At 32.5% G+C, this 18,519-nt stretch overlaps 1 protein-coding gene across 1 annotated transcript; it reads left to right on the top strand.

Annotated features, from left to right (window-relative positions):
* Positions 1 to 796: 796 nt before the first annotated feature.
* Positions 797 to 5,684, top strand: LOC132067837 (ninja-family protein AFP3-like). Its single transcript, XM_059461206.1, has 2 exons — positions 797 to 2,079; positions 4,977 to 5,684. Exons 1-2 carry the CDS (start codon positions 1,167 to 1,169, stop codon positions 5,384 to 5,386), a joined length of 1,323 nt encoding a protein of 440 aa, XP_059317189.1. The 5' UTR covers positions 797 to 1,166; the 3' UTR covers positions 5,387 to 5,684.
* The last annotated feature ends 12,835 nt before the right edge of the window (positions 5,685 to 18,519 follow it).

Genomic DNA, 18,519 nt, shown 5'->3' on the forward strand with positions numbered 1-18,519 from the left:
ATCATCCGATGCATGACAATTGAGAAAAGTACTATATGCTTCATGTTTCTATGCAAGAATTGATTCATTTTTTCACTCATAAACTTTTACTTATTTTTTTTCAAGTTAAGTGTGTTTGAGTTTGCCCTGAATTTTCTACATTATTTAGATTCATAAATGAATTGTATTTATTTTAAAAAAAATCTTGATGAAAAGGTTTCGCGAGTGAAACATCTCTTTCATATTTGATCAACAGCCTTTTTACGACGCTCATATTTCGATTCCAACAAAGTGCATGTTCAAACAAAACTTCAAACTTTCAAATATTATGTTCCAATTTTTTTTTCTTCTAATTATTCCTTCTTTTCAAGATCGCATTTTTATGTTATGCTGGCCAAGTATCCAACCCAAACAATAAACAATTATGTGGGTTCATCATATATATATATGAATGAAAGAAGTTGAAGTTTTTTTCTTTCTAAAAATAACATTTTCTCAATCTTGATCAATAAAGAATGTGTCCCTCAGTATACAAACATGATTGGCTCAAATAGAAAGAATGTTATATGTGAATGACCACAATTTAAACATCCTTCTCTTAGAATCAAACAGTTTCATTAGAGGACACCACACAAAAAAAGGAATTATTCACTCAGTCCCACGTGTCTTTCTACCTCTCTCTTACTTCTGACACTTGTCCTTTCCCAGTACTTTCTTTGTCCCCCCACCCCTCACCAAAACGCCAAAGGGCAATTATGTCTTTTAATTTTTTTATCAACCCCAACTCCCATTTTTCCTTTTTTCCTTTCATTTTCCTTAAGTCTTTCTTTCCTTCTTGTTTCTATCTATCTTGAGTCTTGTTTGATTTGTTAGTAATATTTCATTATTCTTTCACTCTTCCCTCTCATTGTATTCATTACCTCTCATATTTTCTTGATTTTCTGCTGGAACTCAACATTTTTCTCACCAAGATTACATTTTTTTCTTTTTTTTTTTGGTGGATTTTGAACCATTTTCTTGGTTTTCTTGCCACCCTTTTGATTTACCTTTTTTTTTTTTTTTTTGGTCCTAGTTGGGATTCTTAAGTGCAAAATTTGGGTGTAAAAAGACTTAATCTTTTTAGCTTGTTTGAGCTAATATGCAGTTAAAGATTAGATTTTTCCATTTGGGTGTGGCTAAATTAGATCATGGAAGTGTTAAACATGCATGTACATATCATAATAGGTAAGTTTTATAGTTTTAGTTTGGTGTTCTTGATAATATCATATTTGGTGAGTTTATGGTTTGCTATGGGAGATAATAATACAGATGAGAAAAGGAAAAGTAGAATGGAAAGGGAGGATTATAATCTTTCCAGAAATAGAATTTCAAGGGATTTGTTGCAAAGATTCATGGAGGGTTGTAGTAGTAGTAGTAGTAGTTTAGGTAAATCTGTAGTAACAAAAGAGGAAAAAGATGAAGGAGAAGTAGAGTTGAATCTTGGTTTATCATTAGGAGGTAAATTTGGTATAGACAAGTATACTAATAATAATAAGTTGATAAGGTCTTCTTCTGTTGCATCTTGTTTACCAATAGTTAGAGATGATAATGATGCTATTGCAACACCACCAGTGTCTAATTATCCTACTTTGGTTAGAACATCTTCTTTACCTGTTGAAACTGAGGAAGAATGGAGGAAAAGGAAAGAGTTGCAAACTTTAAGAAGAATGGAAGCTAAGAGAAGAAGATCAGAGAAACAGAGAAATTTAAGGAGTGATAAAGAAAGTGGAGGAGGAAGTAGTGTTGGTGGTGGTGGTGGAAGTATGGAAGATGAAAAGAAGGAAATTGAGATGAATTTAAGAGGTAGATTGGATAAAGAACAGTACTTGGCGACCGCGAAAAGGTTTGGTTTATCGGTATCGCCAACGTTGGCTGCTGTAGCAAGGCAAGGTGGAGGTGGGATAGAGTTGCCAATGGGGAAAGGTAAAGGAAGTTATTCAGGTAGTAAAATGCAAGGACATGGGCAACAATTGGGGTCACAAGGTTCTGTGGAATCCCAAGGTGGTGGTGGTGGTGGTAGTTCTTCAAGTATGTCTGAATTGGAAAGTAAAATTCCACAAGGTACAACTTTTTGTTCCAATGTTAACATTCATTATGTATGTGTTCTTTATTTTATTCAATTCTTGAGACTTGATAGCTAGTTGAATTAAAAAATTATAGTACTGCAATAATCTCAACAAATTCTAGTACTGCAAGTGGACTTTTTTACTTTGGGATTTGAATCTTGATGGTCCTATTGGCACTCTTATCTATCTTCTTGCGTATGGATTGGTTGTCACATGTTGCAATGAGAGATGCTTATAGACATGTTATTGTACTACATTGGTCATAAATGATTACTGTTGCTTTTGTGAGCTGTTGAATGAATCTCATACATCTAGTCAAATCTTTCTGAATGAGGAGTCCCCTCACTTTTAAGTGTTTACAAGTTTCTGTGGTACCTGTTCATGTCTTCTGTCTTATTACCATTTACCATTATTGGTTCTTTTTAAACCCCACGACCATTACTCGCTTGGGTGTGGCGTAGTGAGTTGATGAGTGGGTGAAAATAATGGGAAAGCTAATTTGAGGATTGGCAGAATCTTTGTGTTGGTGTGGTGGCATGCTATACGTGGAGAATGGTTGAAGTGCGCGCAAAAAAAAAAAAAGAAAAAAAAAAAGGACCCACCCTTACCCTCCTTTGAAACCCTCCAAGATATCAACAGTAGTTTCCGTGTCCCTCTTGGTGACTAAAACCTGGAGCCTAATGGTTGGAGGTGAAGGTGTTTCTATAACAAATTAGACAACCCTCCCTTGTCACCACATTCGTGATTTAAAATTGTTTTACTGCACTTCACTTCAAAAATAGTATGTTATATTGACTAGTTGGAGGTACTTTGTCTGATCAATTCATCAATTGTCACTTTCAAGTGTTGTAGTTGTGCTGCATGTTTGATAAGGTTATCTAGGTGCCTTTGGGAACTTTCTTTTGTCGTTACGTCCTCAGAAGTCACAATTATTGCAGGAAAATGCACGAGCTAAAAAGAGATAGGAAAATGCGTAAGATAAAAATTTGCAGGTGCAGTTGTTTGAGCAAAAGCGTTATGTGATGTAAAATACTTTCTTAATCTTCAAATGCTTGCTTTGATGTAAACTAGCACGTTAGAACTACTCATAAATACCATAATGCACCCTTAGGGAGCGTCTGGCAATGCTGATTTGTCTATATGATTTTCCTTTTGGTAGTATTATATGAGGACAAAAGCGTGATATCCGTTTTGTAGAGATTCATATCTTTTCCAAAAAATAATTAGCCAAAGTTCACTACTTCCACTAACAGCAAGGAGGAGAAAGCTTGTCCGTTATTAGTTGTAGACTTGGGTGACAAAACTAGCTCATTTATTATCGGACTACTTCGCACCATTAAAACAAAAGCATTCATTCTTTTATTGGGTGATTAAACAAAAGAGACCTTGCGATAAATGCCGCTATCTGTATATAATGCTGACTTCCAGTGAGCTTTCAAAGTTCTTGACAATTTATATCTACCTATTTGAGAGTTGAGAGTACTCTATCTCAATTGATTTAGTGGTAATTAATTAAACTAACAGATCTCTCTAGATGGTATGTTTTCCTTCTCCTCATCCAAGGTTTTAGACGCTGTGGTTTCAAATGCTTTCCCTATCCATACTGCTTTTGGGTAAGCAACAATCTTTTCAATAAGTCTCTCAAATGCTTTCCCTATCCATGCTGCTTTTGGGTAAGCAACAATCTTTTCAATAAGTCTTCTTTGTGAATTAAGTCTCTCTTTTCTTTACCTTTTTGGGTGTGGTCCTTGTGATAGAATGGATCAGGGTTGAGGGAGATTTATCTGCTCTTATTGGCGCAGCTCCTTGGGTTCACTGTATCACAATTTCCTGAATATCCCATAGATGTAAATTTGACCTTTGTTGTAGAAATTTATGTTGGATGTCCCCTTTGCTTTTGAGCTCTTTACTCCTTAATGTCCACACATATCTGCAGCTATCTCCATATTTGATAACAAAAAGGATTCCTAATATCCATAATATCAATATTCCTCATGAGTTGTTATCATTCACTTTTTGGGTAGCTCCTCTTCCCTTGTCATGCGCAAGATGTAAAGCAGTAATCTGGCCTTGTGACTTCTTCAATAAAGATTGTCTACTGGAATCGATATCCCATGCAAAGGTGGTAGTGATTCTTAATAAATACAGTGTCTTACATACAACAACAACAACAACAACAACAACATAAAATTATATTCACTTGAGAATTAGAATGCAGGAAGAGGTAAATATGCTGTGGGCTACCTTCTGTACAGGAGGTAGGAAAGGGAGGCTGTTTCCGATAGACCCATTTCTAAAACCAGACTGAAAATCCTCTTTCACATCCAATTCCTAAATGAAGTACCATGATATTGCTGAGGAGATTCAATCGCTTTAACATTTTATCTATTGTCATGAAATCAGCAACACGATGGATAATAAAATTTTGAGATTTAGTTCAGCTGCTTAGGTCCTGTTATCCTAAGTTTGCTGACCTTGGATGTTTGTAGTTGTAACATTAAATAGAATTAGTAGATCGTTGGTTCTTAAAGAATATTGAATATGCTTTCAACTATTCACTGTGCGAGTGGCGTTCATTCATGAAAAATGGACATATTGATTATCTCTGGAGAATATTAAATTGTCTGTAATCATCAGGCGGTGGCTAATAATTTTAAGCGGCGTAATCTTCCAATAGTGTGTACTAGCTTTTTCATCTAATTGCAGTTTTATGTAATGGTCATTTGACCATCATTTTTCTAAGTGATCATATGACTTTTAACTTGTTTTTGGATTTTACAGTGTAAAGGAAAGAAAGAAAAGATGCAGTGTATATATGATATCTGCTTTTCTATCTTTCTTCGATTTATCATGTCCGCCAACTTTTGGAATCCTGATGAATTCCGTCTACAGGGTCTGGCGAGCTAAGCCCTGCCAGTATCCAATCATTACAAGAAGGAGGCGGGAGTCAAGATGTTGGTTCGTCTGGGTCAAAAATGAGAGAGGCTGGAAGCAGAATGTCAGGAGGTGATATGGACAGTCCATCTAAGAGGCTCGAGGCAGCAAAAAATCGGGCAAAGGAAACTGGAGCAAACATGTTAGAAAATATGCCATGCGTTTTCACGAAAGGAGATGGTCCGAATGGTAGAAGAGTAGACGGAATATTATACAGGTACGGTAAAGGGGAGGAGGTAAGAATTATGTGCGTTTGTCATGGTAGTTTTCACTCACCAGCAGAGTTTGTCAAGCACGCTGGAGGCACCGATGTTGCTCACCCTCTCAAGCATATAGTCATAAACCCCAATGCTTCTCCCTTGCTGTGACTGATACCAGCAGAGTAGTAAGAATCTTTGTCGTTTCCATTTTTGTTTCTTTGATTCCTCTTTCTTAAGAGTGAGATATATGTATCGACTCGTGCACATCTTGGGTAGGGATATTGGACTCAAGGAAAGAGTTCTGTATGTACATTTTTCGGATTCTTTTTAGGAAATTCAGAGGAATGAATGTTGAATGATATCATGGTCCTTCCTTACTTTGGACCCTTTTGATCCTTTACCATATGTTAGCTTTACTTTAAACTGTACATATATTGCATAGTCAAATCTTTATCCAGATGTGGTATCATGGTTTCTGTATATTGAAAATGTGTGATGTGCTATGAACTCAAGACTCATATTAGAGGCTTTATGTTCTGGGGACCATGTTGCATAATTGCATCATTGTGTTCGTTGGCTGCAATTACAGGTGGTCCTGGAATTGAATGTGTTCATGATATGGATTAGGAACGTGTGGTTGATATATGGAATTTATATAATTCATACTAAAATGTATCCCGTGGACCCTTACCTGTGGTGGTGGGAGGTAGCAGCAGGTACCCTTGTAGAAGTTGAGATGTATGAGGGTGGTTTGGTATTCTGAGTTTTAAAAGCGAAGATCCATATTAAAGCGCGTCTTTTAAGAAGTGTTAGAAAGGCATATTTGACGGAGAGATGCAACGTGAAGTTCTAATGGACGAGCAACCGAGTTTATATCTATTGGAGTCCTGAATTGGTTGATACAATAGTATGAAGTTTCTTTATATGATCTTGAATAATACTCGATCAGTTAGCTTCTAGGGTAGAGTATGCCTTTGTATCTTTTTTTTACATAGTATTTGAATCAGAATCAGGCATGATATGGATTTATCCAGTTTTTGGTCCTCATCTGATCTTGGTTTATATTGTTTGGTCTCCATGTTATGTAATCCGTACCCCGTGCAACTCTGGGTGTGTAGAGGGTCATTAGTGTCTCAAGTAGGGCCTTTCAAAATCGAACTCTTGAGACATAACCCAACTTCTCAATGATATGGATTTATCGATTTTTAGTCCTCATCGATCTTGGTTTATATGTTTGCTCCGTATTGGTATTAGGTTATCTGGGGTTGATAGAGGGTCGTCTTTGAGCAGTTAATCGAATATTTTAACTTAATCGAACTTATTGCTTATTGAGTATTAGGTTATCGGATTAACGATTCTTTGAGCGGATTAAAATTTTTGTTAAAATTTATTGGGGCTGAAGTGATTACTCAATTTTCTTTGTCATTAAGAATTTAATTGTCATGTATTTTTATTTTTACCCCTAGATATATAAAATATGTATTGTAAAACACTAAAGCTAAACTACCAACCCTCATTCAGTAACTATTCAATATTCACTTCTTAGTTACTGCTGTGTGGTTTCGTAATATAATTTGGAAGGACACAAAATGTAAATTTCTGCCTTCCTTGTTTGAAAGAAATCGAAAACGGTCTGAGAAACTCTGATAAGTTTCTGGCATAATTCTGTATGAGAAAAAAAGAAGAAGAAACTCTTCTTTGATTGGTGAAAATTCTCAAGTAATTTATTCAATGATTTCTGATATATATATTCATTATGATGATGTACCATTATTTTTAGTTTTGGTTTATAGTACAATAGGATTTTACCTTTTGAACAATCCTAGATGATTGTATAAGTCTCTTGCAATTTTTTTATTTTTATTTTTTCTTAGATTTAGCCGATATCTTAAATCCGATAATTGCTAACCCGATACCGCACCTACCGATATCTTATCGGTTGGCGAGCGGATTAGTACATTCAATAGCCGATAATCGATAAGTCAAACCGTTAAGCGTAATTATCCGCTCGATAAGCAGCCCTAGTCTCAAGTCCCTGCATTTTATTGAGATTATGAGCGCACGTTACCTCGTGAGCTCGGTTTTTGAGAGTTAAGTTCAAAATTATGAAAATATGATTAAATAATAAAAGTGTCACTTATCTACGTTTTGAGTTTTTAAATGAGATAATCATTCACATAGCATTTCAGGCTTGTTTCGCTTCATCGTGGATCAAAAGGAATTTGATCATATATCATACTTGCGCTGTAATAAAAAAGAATCAGGTAGGTACGTGAAAGGCATGTCGAAAATATAATAATGCCAATAACAAGAGTAATTCTCCTATATAAGAAGTGGGACATGCCTGCTTGATGGAGAGGGCATTTCAGTCATTTCAAGTTGCTGTGCTTTTTATCATGTTCTTGTTGGCTTGTACATTTCGTTGGCTGCTTTGATTTTATGCTATTGTGACATTTCAGCAATTAAACCTATAGTAGGATTAGAAGATCTTGTTAAGTTTTAGTTTGTTAAAACTAAGTAAAATTCAAGTTAGGCATAAAACCTGTAGAGATTTTAGTAGAATTTAAGAAAGAACATTCAAGATTATTCATATTCTTTTTTTCTTTAAGGTTCAACTTGAGTTAATTACTCAATTTTCCCACTTAAAATTAAACAAAATAATTGCATAGTCAAATCAAAAAGCAAATTTTTGTATTTTAAAAAAAATGTAAAATGTGTAACTCTAGAATTAATTAAAATTAGCTAATAAAGATACGTTTTGAATTCACATTAAATATGCTGACATTATACATATTTCACACATGCTAGCCAATTATCACATATTGCTTGGCTTATCTTTGAGTTTATTGTTCCCCCTTTTGCTTTTCGTATAACTATACATATATTATAGAAAAACAAAAAAGAACAACCGAATGTTGTATTAATTAATAATGATTTTTATGTATTTATATAGATTTTTGAATGGAGAATATCAAATATACAATCTTTAACATTGCTTTCCAATTTAATAAACAAAGAATATTCAAATATTGGGCCCGTGCACAGCACGGCGTGACCAGCCCACTAGTATAAAAGAATTCAATCTTAAAGGAGAAATGTCTAGTGATTTGAGGTGTTCGAGACCATTTGCCTGATTATTTCATTGTCAGCAAGACTTGGCACTCCAAGAAAGAAGATATTGTCAACGAAAATATTTTTGTTGTTAAATACATGGGTTATTGTTGTCAAAATCTTTTTTAATAATAATATTTTTTGTTATTGTTGCATAAATTTTTCCCATGTGTTATTATAACGACGTCACAGAATAACTTTTTTTTTGTTCATTAAAATCTTTTTCAACAACGATCAATCTTATGGCAACAAAAAAAAAATCATTTTTAAAAAATTCATCATATATGTCAACCAGTTTTTAAAAGGCGGGGGCGTGAGGCCGGGCGTTTTACTTAGTACGGGGCAAGGTGTAAGCCCCATGGATCTTTTAATTTTTAATTTATAATGTAGTAAAATGGTATAATAACACATAAATTATAAAAAAGATATATTAATAGTTTTAAAAAATTAAAAACATGATTAAAGAAGCTCATAGAAAACAAAACTTCTAACATGATTTTACAAGTATAATTAATGCAATGATTTAAAACTTATAGTGAGATACAAACCAACTCTAACATCTTAACTTTCAAACAATTAAAGAATCACAATTTCTTAAAGCATACTACAATCATACTATGCAATTTACCTCCCTGAAAGAAAATAATAAATAAAATTTATTATATTATAATTAAAACATCACTCCTTCATGAATAAAAATAAAATTAATTTCAATTAGAAAAATAATAAACTATGATAATTTTGAGACATATGACAAATACGTGAAGACCAATGACAATTAAAGAAGTAAAATTCGGCTATGTATTTTTAAAAGAAATGTTAAGTGATATTCACCCTCACAGTATTCGCAAATATTAAATATGCAATACTACGATTTATTATTTGAGTTACTATCAATCGTTTTATTTCTACAGATGAACAAAACTATTAAGCATCATTCATTTAATAAAGAATTATTAGGGCTAATAATGTTAATTAAGCAATTTGACACATAAATTGTGTAAGAACTCCTAGGCGAGCCCCGAGCGTTGGGCGTTAGGCGTGTTTAGGGCGTACAATTGGGCGCTTAGGGCGTAAGCCTCACATAACTAAGCCCCGAGGCGTTTTGCCAATGCCTTGCCCCGGGGCGTGGCCCGAGGCGAGTCCTAGAACTGCCTTTTAAAACATAAATGCCAATAATAAAATTAAGTTGTAGTCAAATATTGAATTTTGACAACTATATTATTTTTATTGCCAAAAAAGTTATTGCCTTTTTTGTACTTTCTTGTAGTGTGGATTCCTTTTAAATTGATTATGCTGTTGGGAGAGCAAAAGTGTGTGTTGGCTGCAGCTATAAGTGGTCCTTTAATATGTTCATTCTATAGTTCAGGGACATGTGCTTCACTTTTTTTTCATATAGATGAGGATCAGATAATGATAATGATGGGGTTATTGAATCATATCACCAAGCAAATTCAGAAATGAAGATGCAAAAAGGATGTACCAATTAAATTGCACCAAATTTCGTACCACTTCATCTATCTGTCATATGATCGATTACGTATGGTCTATTAATTACTAGAGAACATTTGTTTTTAAAAAGTATAAAGGACAAAATACGAGAATCATGCATGCATCGAGTTACAAGAAAAACTACAAGTCTACAACAATTGATGACAAGTAGAATAATTCGTGGTAAGATAAAATATAAAATATACAAAAAGGTGGATGGCGCCAATTTCGAACCAAATATTCAATCATGCTGATGAAATGCTTGATTGACTCCTTAACCTTGATAGGAAGATGATTTGTTCAGTAATTCATCATAAAAATAAAACCGCTTGAGATGTAACGATCAATAAGAGAAGGGATCATAGAAAAGAAGCTTATCAATTCAACAAATAAAACACACGTAACAACTCTGAGATTTTTGTAGGAATCTTAAATAAAATTTACATAATGAGGAACTATGTATGTAAAATAACATTACAAATTGGGGTGTTTACCATATCTAGAATCATCAAAAAACTATCAAAACGTTCTTGTTAGAGAAAAATTCATTCGAGTTCCAAAATAATAACAGTATCCCTTAAAGCAAAATACAAAGAAATATACTCCAATATCAACTAGATATCCGTTCTCGTGCTAAGAGAGATTATATCCTCTTAATCTTAATCAATCATCTTATATTTTATTTCTGTCTAGAAATTAGGTCCAAATTTTTAAGAAGCAAACTTTTTACCTAGAATTACGAATTAACACTTATCATTTTTTGAAAAACAGTTTGGTAGCAACTTCTAAACGGAATATGAAGTTTTCAAATGGTCAGCTTTATATTGTGCATCTTGATTAATTGATTCTCATGAATCATAATCATGGAACATGAAAAGTTCATATGTGGATAAAAGGATGCAGGGTGATATATTATCTTGGGGTTATATAGCTCAAGAAAAAATAAACCCATATTTATCTTGAAAAATTATTGAATATGTATAAATTGTTAATTTAGAATAAGTAAACTTAAGCGAATTAGAATCCCGAATGTTTTTATTTTTTAAGTCTCGGCTCCGATTTAAGAACGAAAAGAGAATAGTTTAAAAAAGAATTAAGAAAAAGGAAACGACTTTATTTTGGGGATCGAACCCGTAATCTGCGGTTTATAGACCGGTAAAATCCATTGGGCCATGAAGTCGAAAGGACGCCTCTGCGTTCGAACCCACCTCTTGATCTGTGACCAAATGCTCTACCAGAGCTAAGGACCCCTTTCTGCATATTTCCTGCAGTAATAAATTTTCACCTCTGTTAAAAGTTAAAACCAAAGGGAAGAAAGGAAAATATTCAAGATTTGCCTTTGTGTTATTTAATGTTGCTCAATTTTGCCACACGTTTTACTTTTTGTCCATTCAAGCTCTTGTAATATCGCCTTGTATTTGTCCTGATTATTAACGGAGTTTCCAGAATGAAATGGATGAACATTGTCACACCCCTCTTTTTTTTCCGTAATAAAAATAAATTTGATTTCTTTTTTATTTAAAAGGGTTTTTCCAATTAAAGTGACGTTTTGAAAAGGGATTATTTTATTTATTCGGGAATTATTTGGAATTGAGTTTTTTGTTCCAAGTCACCTTATTGAATCCCTAATCAAAAGGAAAATTGACTCTTTAATTATTGGTCTGCGAAAACAAGATTAGGAATTAAAACGATCGGGGAGAAGGTATTAGGCATTCCCCAAGTCCCATGGTTCTAGCATGGTCGCTTTATTAACTTATATTTGGCTTAAATTATTCTTGGATAAAATTGTGCTTATTTGCCTATGCTTCGCTTAAATATTATTGACCTTATATTTTTAGACGCGTAGTTGCGACACTATATTCACACACATCTGTCAAAGTTATGTCCTTGACTTGTGTATCGCACCTAGAATTTTGAGCCTATTCGCCTTTGCTTAAACCACGAGGATTATTTGTCCCTTTTCCACTCTTTTACAACGGGGTTTGAAGTCAATTCGCAACTTATCTCACTCCCTTACCAATGTTTTTACCACTCTTTTCTTTTTGAGTTTGCAATAGGTCTTGAATAAATTCATATCCCATCTCGCTCAAACTCATCATAATTAATTTAGTTAGGCCTTAATATGGATGTTGGCCCCAAGTATTTAGAGGACAATACCACGGACCACCTTGTTCAACATTATCAGGCCAATTATTGTTCCATCGCAAATTAAACTTAAGTACAAATTGGTTCAAACCCTCCACGCATGGCTAATGACGATTACAGATAAAAGTATGTAACGATGCATCAACGTATACATACAAACCATCCAAAAGAAATCCAATGACCCAAAGCTTAGTAGCAGCTGTTCTTTTTTTGCTTTTTTTTTTTTTTTTAATTTTTATTAATTTCTTAACTACATGACTTTCATGGATAGCCTAGATAAACTACGAAACAAAGCGAAGAATCCCTACACTAGTTAATTCTTCACCTAAATCTCAATCTTTATCAACATTCATCTTTTGTACTAATTCTTCTTTTTTTTTTTTAAAAAACAAAAAAAACGTTACTGTCCTTAAATCATTTCATAGTTATCAAATGTGGGGTCAACTAAACCAATACAAGTATCTCTTATGTTTTTTAAAAAAAACAAAAACAAAACTAAAAAAAACCAATTAAGTAATTATTCGGTCCACTAGCGAATTCAAAACAAATTTAGTCCCAAATCCCATTATACCCTCTTTTGCCATTAATGATACATTTGAAAATAAAAACTTCGTCATCACACCCCACAGTAATAAACGTGGAAAAAATTAACATATCAACACAACAAGTGCCTCATAATTTCAATATACAAAAAAAATGCCAAACACTGTACATAAATTATATGAAGCAATTGAGAGATTTTAGAGTTAACAGTGTAAAGGTGGGTTTTGACACTCAGTTGCAAACCAACATGCATATTCACGTACAAAGAAATAACTTCATATGTATATATTTAATAAATGAGAATGAGATTGAAATTGAACCTCAAATGTCTCTGCAGATCAAAACAGCGATCTTAGATGACTAAACGAAGCTCGATAAAACCTTTTAATCTTAAAACCTCAAACGAAAACCTCGTACTCGAATAAAACCTTTCCGAAACACCTAAATTGCTCTAAGTATTTTTTTCTCCCTATATTTTTTTTGCTCACTGTTTTGCTCTATTTCTACTGTTTCTCTGTTTCTTTTTTTTTTCTTCCTAGTGCTTCTGATCTGTTTGTATTATGTACGTAGGGTGTTTATATAGGGTAGTATGTGTGTGTGGAAGAGTTTGAGTTGGAGTAGGAGACGGGGAAATAATTATGGTTGAGGGGTTTAAGGGATAATTATGGTTGAGGGGTTTAAGGGATAGGGATTAAGATTGGGTTGGTCGAGGTAAAACAGAAAAGTAAAACGTGGGAGTGTTGGGACGTGCATGGGAGATTTAGGTTTGCTTTAGGTAGCTTAAGGTTGGGGTTTAATGACGTGAGGAAGTGGGTATTGTTGTTTGCTGAGAATTTTTAGGAGGGGTATAAGGTTGCTGGTTGTGGAATAAGGTGGGGGGACGAGTAGGTTTTATTATGGGTAGTTAGGATTTTTAGCCCTTTTTAAAAACAAAAAAAAAAAAACAAAAAAAAAAGAAGATAAAACATGAAAAATATAAAGACATGAAAATTAGAAAAAAAAAATTTAGATAATAAATATAGCAGAATTTAAATAGCTATACTAAAATAAATATAACTAAGAAGATAATTAAATCTTTAGCTTATTTATCAAATCATAAATTAGAAGAAAACATATTTTTGTAAATTATCTTCCTCTTTTTTTTTCCTGAAAAATAAATGACGAAACTTATCCTAAAATGTGACTCTATTTTTGTAGTTTTCAAATTTTAAAAGTAAGACTTACTAAAAATGAAATAAAAATTAAAATATTTAATTAAACCTAAAAGAAATATTTAAACGCTAAAAATGATGTAAAAATTTATGTTTGGTCAAAAATTAGGTGTTTACAAACATCACGTATCCAATTTCTTTACAAAAAATGGGTACGTTTTACTCTTTATCTTTTGGTTATAGTTTAAAACTGTCCTCAAATTGGAGCTCCAGTAGGTGTCAAAGAGAAAAACAAGATTGCTTTCCAATGGCAGGGTTGTTTGATTTAATTTTGGTTTTTCATTTTATAAACTAACAAAATTTGATTTGATTTTTCTTTTTCTTTTTTTAAAAATAATCGAATCAAACCGACAATTTAAATATCTATCTAAAAATTATATATATATATATATATATATATATATATTATTTTTTTTTTTTTTTTTTTTTTTTTTTTGCATTCTTGATTCATAACCTATGCTTTGCCTTTATAGTAATCCAATTTTGTATTTACTTTTTAATTTGATTTGTGATTTTCGTTTTGATAATTCTAAAAATCTATTTCTTACTCAAAATAACTTGTTTTGAGTCCTTTAATAATTCATCAAGATATCTTGGTGTATCTGATATCACAACGAGATCTTTAATTTATTGCACAAAAACAAAATAATTGTAAGAATTTTTTTTTTATGTTCCTTGAAAAGGGCTAAATTCTTAGATGATGCATACAAATTTTTGAAGAAAGTACATATATAACTTGATTAGGTTTATATTTCTTTCTTTTCTCAAATGGGAGTAATTGATTTGGTAATGTTATGCTAGAAGATAGCCAATTTAATATGTGTTTGGACGTATATTGTCATATATTTAAATAAAAATCAATAAAAAATCGAAAACCCGATAAAACTGAGAAAAATCGAAGCAATGAAAAATCGACTTAATTGATTTGATTTGATTCTAACATTTGAAAAACCGACCAAGTTGATTTGGTCATCTTTTAAAGGATAATCGAATCATAAACACCCATAGGCAGGGGTAATGTTAGACCAAAAATTTAACTGAGGACGAAATTATTCAATTTTGTAAAGTACAAGGATAACTTTTGACCATGTCCGGAGAAGAAAACATAAGTAACGTATAAGGGATAAACTTGTCTGTGTTTAAGTCACATAATGTTTCTTCTACATTAACTAGCAAATATGAAAAGTTTTTATAATATTTGAAACTAAAAGTTGATGCATATGTGCTACAAGCTGAAATTCATAGGAGATATGAGAAATTATCCTTTTATAAGCTGAAATTCATAGGAGATATGAGAAATTATCCTTTTATGTCACTTTGTAAAGAATGACAGTCAGAGGCACATTCAGGATAGCATTGAGTTTATTGTATTTTTAAAGTTACGAGTTCATATTTATTATTTCTTTTAATTTTAGTAAGGTTTTACTCATAAAATTATGCTTCGCATAGAAAGTATCGAGTTCAAATAATCCCAGTAATATTAAGCTACGCTCCTAAGGATAGTTCATCCTTAATTACTATATGATTTTTTTAAAAGGGAAAATAACACTGTATGATAATTTCAAGAAAATATTTACCCAGATTAGCCCATGTTACTTTTCTTACCTGCATTAGCCGGTCGTCTCCTTCATCCTGGGTCACCAATCTTGCCATTTAGATCCGCCGGAGAGGTCGCCGGCGCCGGATCTTGCTATCCAGATCCACATTATTATACAATTTTATACAATGTAGAAGTGTGTATAAACACCTCTCGTATATGTTTGTATACTATTGTATATCAGTGTAAACGTGTGTATAAACACCTCTTATACATTATTATACACTTTTATACAAGGTTGATACGTTGTCTACAATATGTGAATAAAGTTGTATATTGTTGTATAATGTTGTATACCGTGAATAACTGGCTATGCGTAGTGGCGGAGCCAGGATTTCCATCGAGGGGGGTCAAAATATAAAAAAGTAAACATACGAAGAAGCCTAAGGGGGTTCAACGTCTACTATATATACATAAAAAATAATTTTAACCTTGTAAAAATAGTATTTTTTTCCGCCGAGGGGGTTCGGATGAACACCCTCGGCATAGTGTGGCTCCGCCACTGGCTATGCGGATGTAAATTAAAAATATGGATACGTGAATGTAACTTTATATGCTTGTACATTATTGAAATTTCCCCAATTTTGAAAGTGTTTTGAGTCTTAAACTAGACACGAGGTGTTTGCCTTGCTAACTTGAGTTTGTGTTCTCCTTCATTTCTACCTGTATTCATAGAAAAAAGGAAGGTTAGTTAAATTGAGTAGGATTCATGATTAATGATAACATACACCAATCATCCCTTAGATAATTAAGTAAAGATAAAGATTTGGTCACCCTTGAATAACAAGTTTGTTGTTAGATTTTGAACATTTGGACTACTTATTGTTTTTCAATATATATGGTACCTCAGGAGAAAAAGAGTATAGGACAATGTGATGAACATAGGCTTATGGAACAAAGCAGTCATACTATAACAAAGGTAGAGGGGTTCTAAACTATGTCCCAACTCAAGCATCCTAAATGTTAATCAAGATTTTCAAATATATCCATGAAGCTGTAATTTTGCTCTTTTGTCTATAGGATAGCTGGTTGTTATGAGGCTTACCATGTAGATCAACTTGGGGCCCTCTTTCCAAGTGATCCAACTTGTACATGCACTACTTTGATAATTAGAAGTCTTTATTTACCAAAAAAAAAGAAAGACAATTTAAAGACCTTGTTTCAGCTTTGAGCTCATAATATTAGCCTCCCTCATATTTTGAGATTACGTTTGCCTCTTTTATTTTAATTCTTTATGTAACGATTGATTTAAAAAGTCACTACAATTTAATTAACTAAATTTGTAGTCTAAATTAACCCATAAAAAATGAGTCAAAACTATTTTTTCTCAAAAAGTAGATCTTTTTGTTTGATATATTAAATATATTCATAATTAAAAAAAAATTCTTATTAATTATGTTTGGTAATTCAACAAATTTAAGAAAAGAAATTAAAACTTTGTTAGAGTTTGGACCAATTAGGTATGACTCCTATTATTTAGCCCATATGGACCCAAATCATCTCAACCAAGTAACCTTTGAACCGTCAATGACCAACCTATTTATTGATCAGTCGACCAAATTCAATTTAACCTGCCCATTGATTCCCCTAAATCTTCACCCACCACCACCAACAACAACTACCTCCACCACCCAGTAGTACCATCACAAATGACCTTCATTGTCAGGTTTCACCAAGTTCCCGTATCACTAGCTTTGACTGTACAACCACCATGTCCAACCACCATGTCCAACTCCCTCCACCATCAGCCATCACCAGTAACGCATGCAACCATAACCACTGACCACCTTCGCATAACTACCACCAACTATTATTGCATAACCATACTCAGGGGTGGAGCTACAGCCTGCCAAGGGTGTTCATCCGAATACCCTTTGCCGGAAAATTATACCGTGTATATAAGTAAAATACCATTTTATGTAAGGGTATATACCAGTTTGAACACCCTTGACACGCATCGAGAGCCGCACCACAGCCTAGGTGTTTAGCATCTTCAGAGCGCGGGTTCGATTCTAGGATAGCTTCGTGGCCGAAACACGATGGATTTTATTCCTCTCTATTTTCAAAAATTGATAACCTAAAAATTTCAAAAATTCCTCTCTCTTTAAAGTTATGTAGAAACCAACAAATAGTCTTTAATATTTTTTTTACTAAGCAAATCTTAAAGTTTTAAAGTTAAGTTGTAAAAAAAATTCTTTAACAAAAAGCTCTAGAGTTCTACTCTTCAGTCATAATTGTGATAAATTATTTAAATCTTTATGAGTAGAAATTTTTTTGTTGTCATTTTTATGTTAGTTTTGCTTTATAAAATAGTAGTTCTATTAAACTATTTGTATGGTTTAGCTAAATACAGTCAAACCTCTCTATAATTGCCATTCGTTATAACAACATTTCACTATAACAGCCTGATTTTCTTTGGAATCGATTTTTCATGTTATATTTTACTTCTCTATAACAACATTCTATCTATAACAGTAGTGGCATTCATTATACCACAAGACATTCTTTGTAAAATTACCTCTATATAACAATACATCAAATATTATATTATAATATTTTGTAGAAATCTCTATAACAACCATACTCAAATATTGTATTATAATATTTTATGTAAATATATTATCTACAAAAGTAAAATATTAAAATACTTATGATAATCATCATTAATGTCATGCACATAGTAAATTTTCAACTACAAATATCTAAAAATCCTCAATTATACTACTAAGCTCTTAGACATGTACCTTTCTGGCGAAACATTGAATTCCATTTTGTTTAAAGATGAATAAAAATCTTCACAAGCAAGCGTTATATTATCATGAATAGATTGGAATTTATGAAACAACATACAATTATAGAATTCTTATTACAAACTTATATTATTTAAATTTTCTTGGGCTAATTTTGAATACATATGGTCCTTAGATTTTAATTATTTATTATTATGGTACAAATAGGTATTTGATTTCTAAGTAATTTATTTGTCTTTTCAATTTTCAATTAATGAAATATGAAACTCGATTGAGATTTTAAAATGAACAAGTATTTTGGTTTCGTTTATAACGTAAAAATACAAGACAACCATTTTTTGCGACTTTTATTTATATTAAATAAATGAGATCTAAACATCAATTGTCAATATACATACTAACAACCCTCACTATAGGAAAATGAAATTTTCGACTTTTGCAGAGGGTTTGACC

The sequence above is a fragment of the Lycium ferocissimum genome, chromosome 8, assembly GCF_029784015.1.
Source record: "Lycium ferocissimum isolate CSIRO_LF1 chromosome 8, AGI_CSIRO_Lferr_CH_V1, whole genome shotgun sequence".
Lineage (NCBI taxonomy): Eukaryota > Viridiplantae > Streptophyta > Magnoliopsida > Solanales > Solanaceae > Lycium > Lycium ferocissimum.

What these genes read in the sequence shown, in the direction of transcription:
- LOC132067837 (XM_059461206.1), top strand. Translation starts at nt 1,167, where the DNA reads ATGGAAGTGTTAAACATGCATGTACATATCATAATAGGTAAGTTTTAT. An exon ending in GGAAAGTAAAATTCCACAAG is followed by an intron (nt 2,080 to 4,976) that starts GTACAACTTTTT and finishes TTCCGTCTACAG; the next exon opens with GGTCTGGCGAGCTAAGCCCT.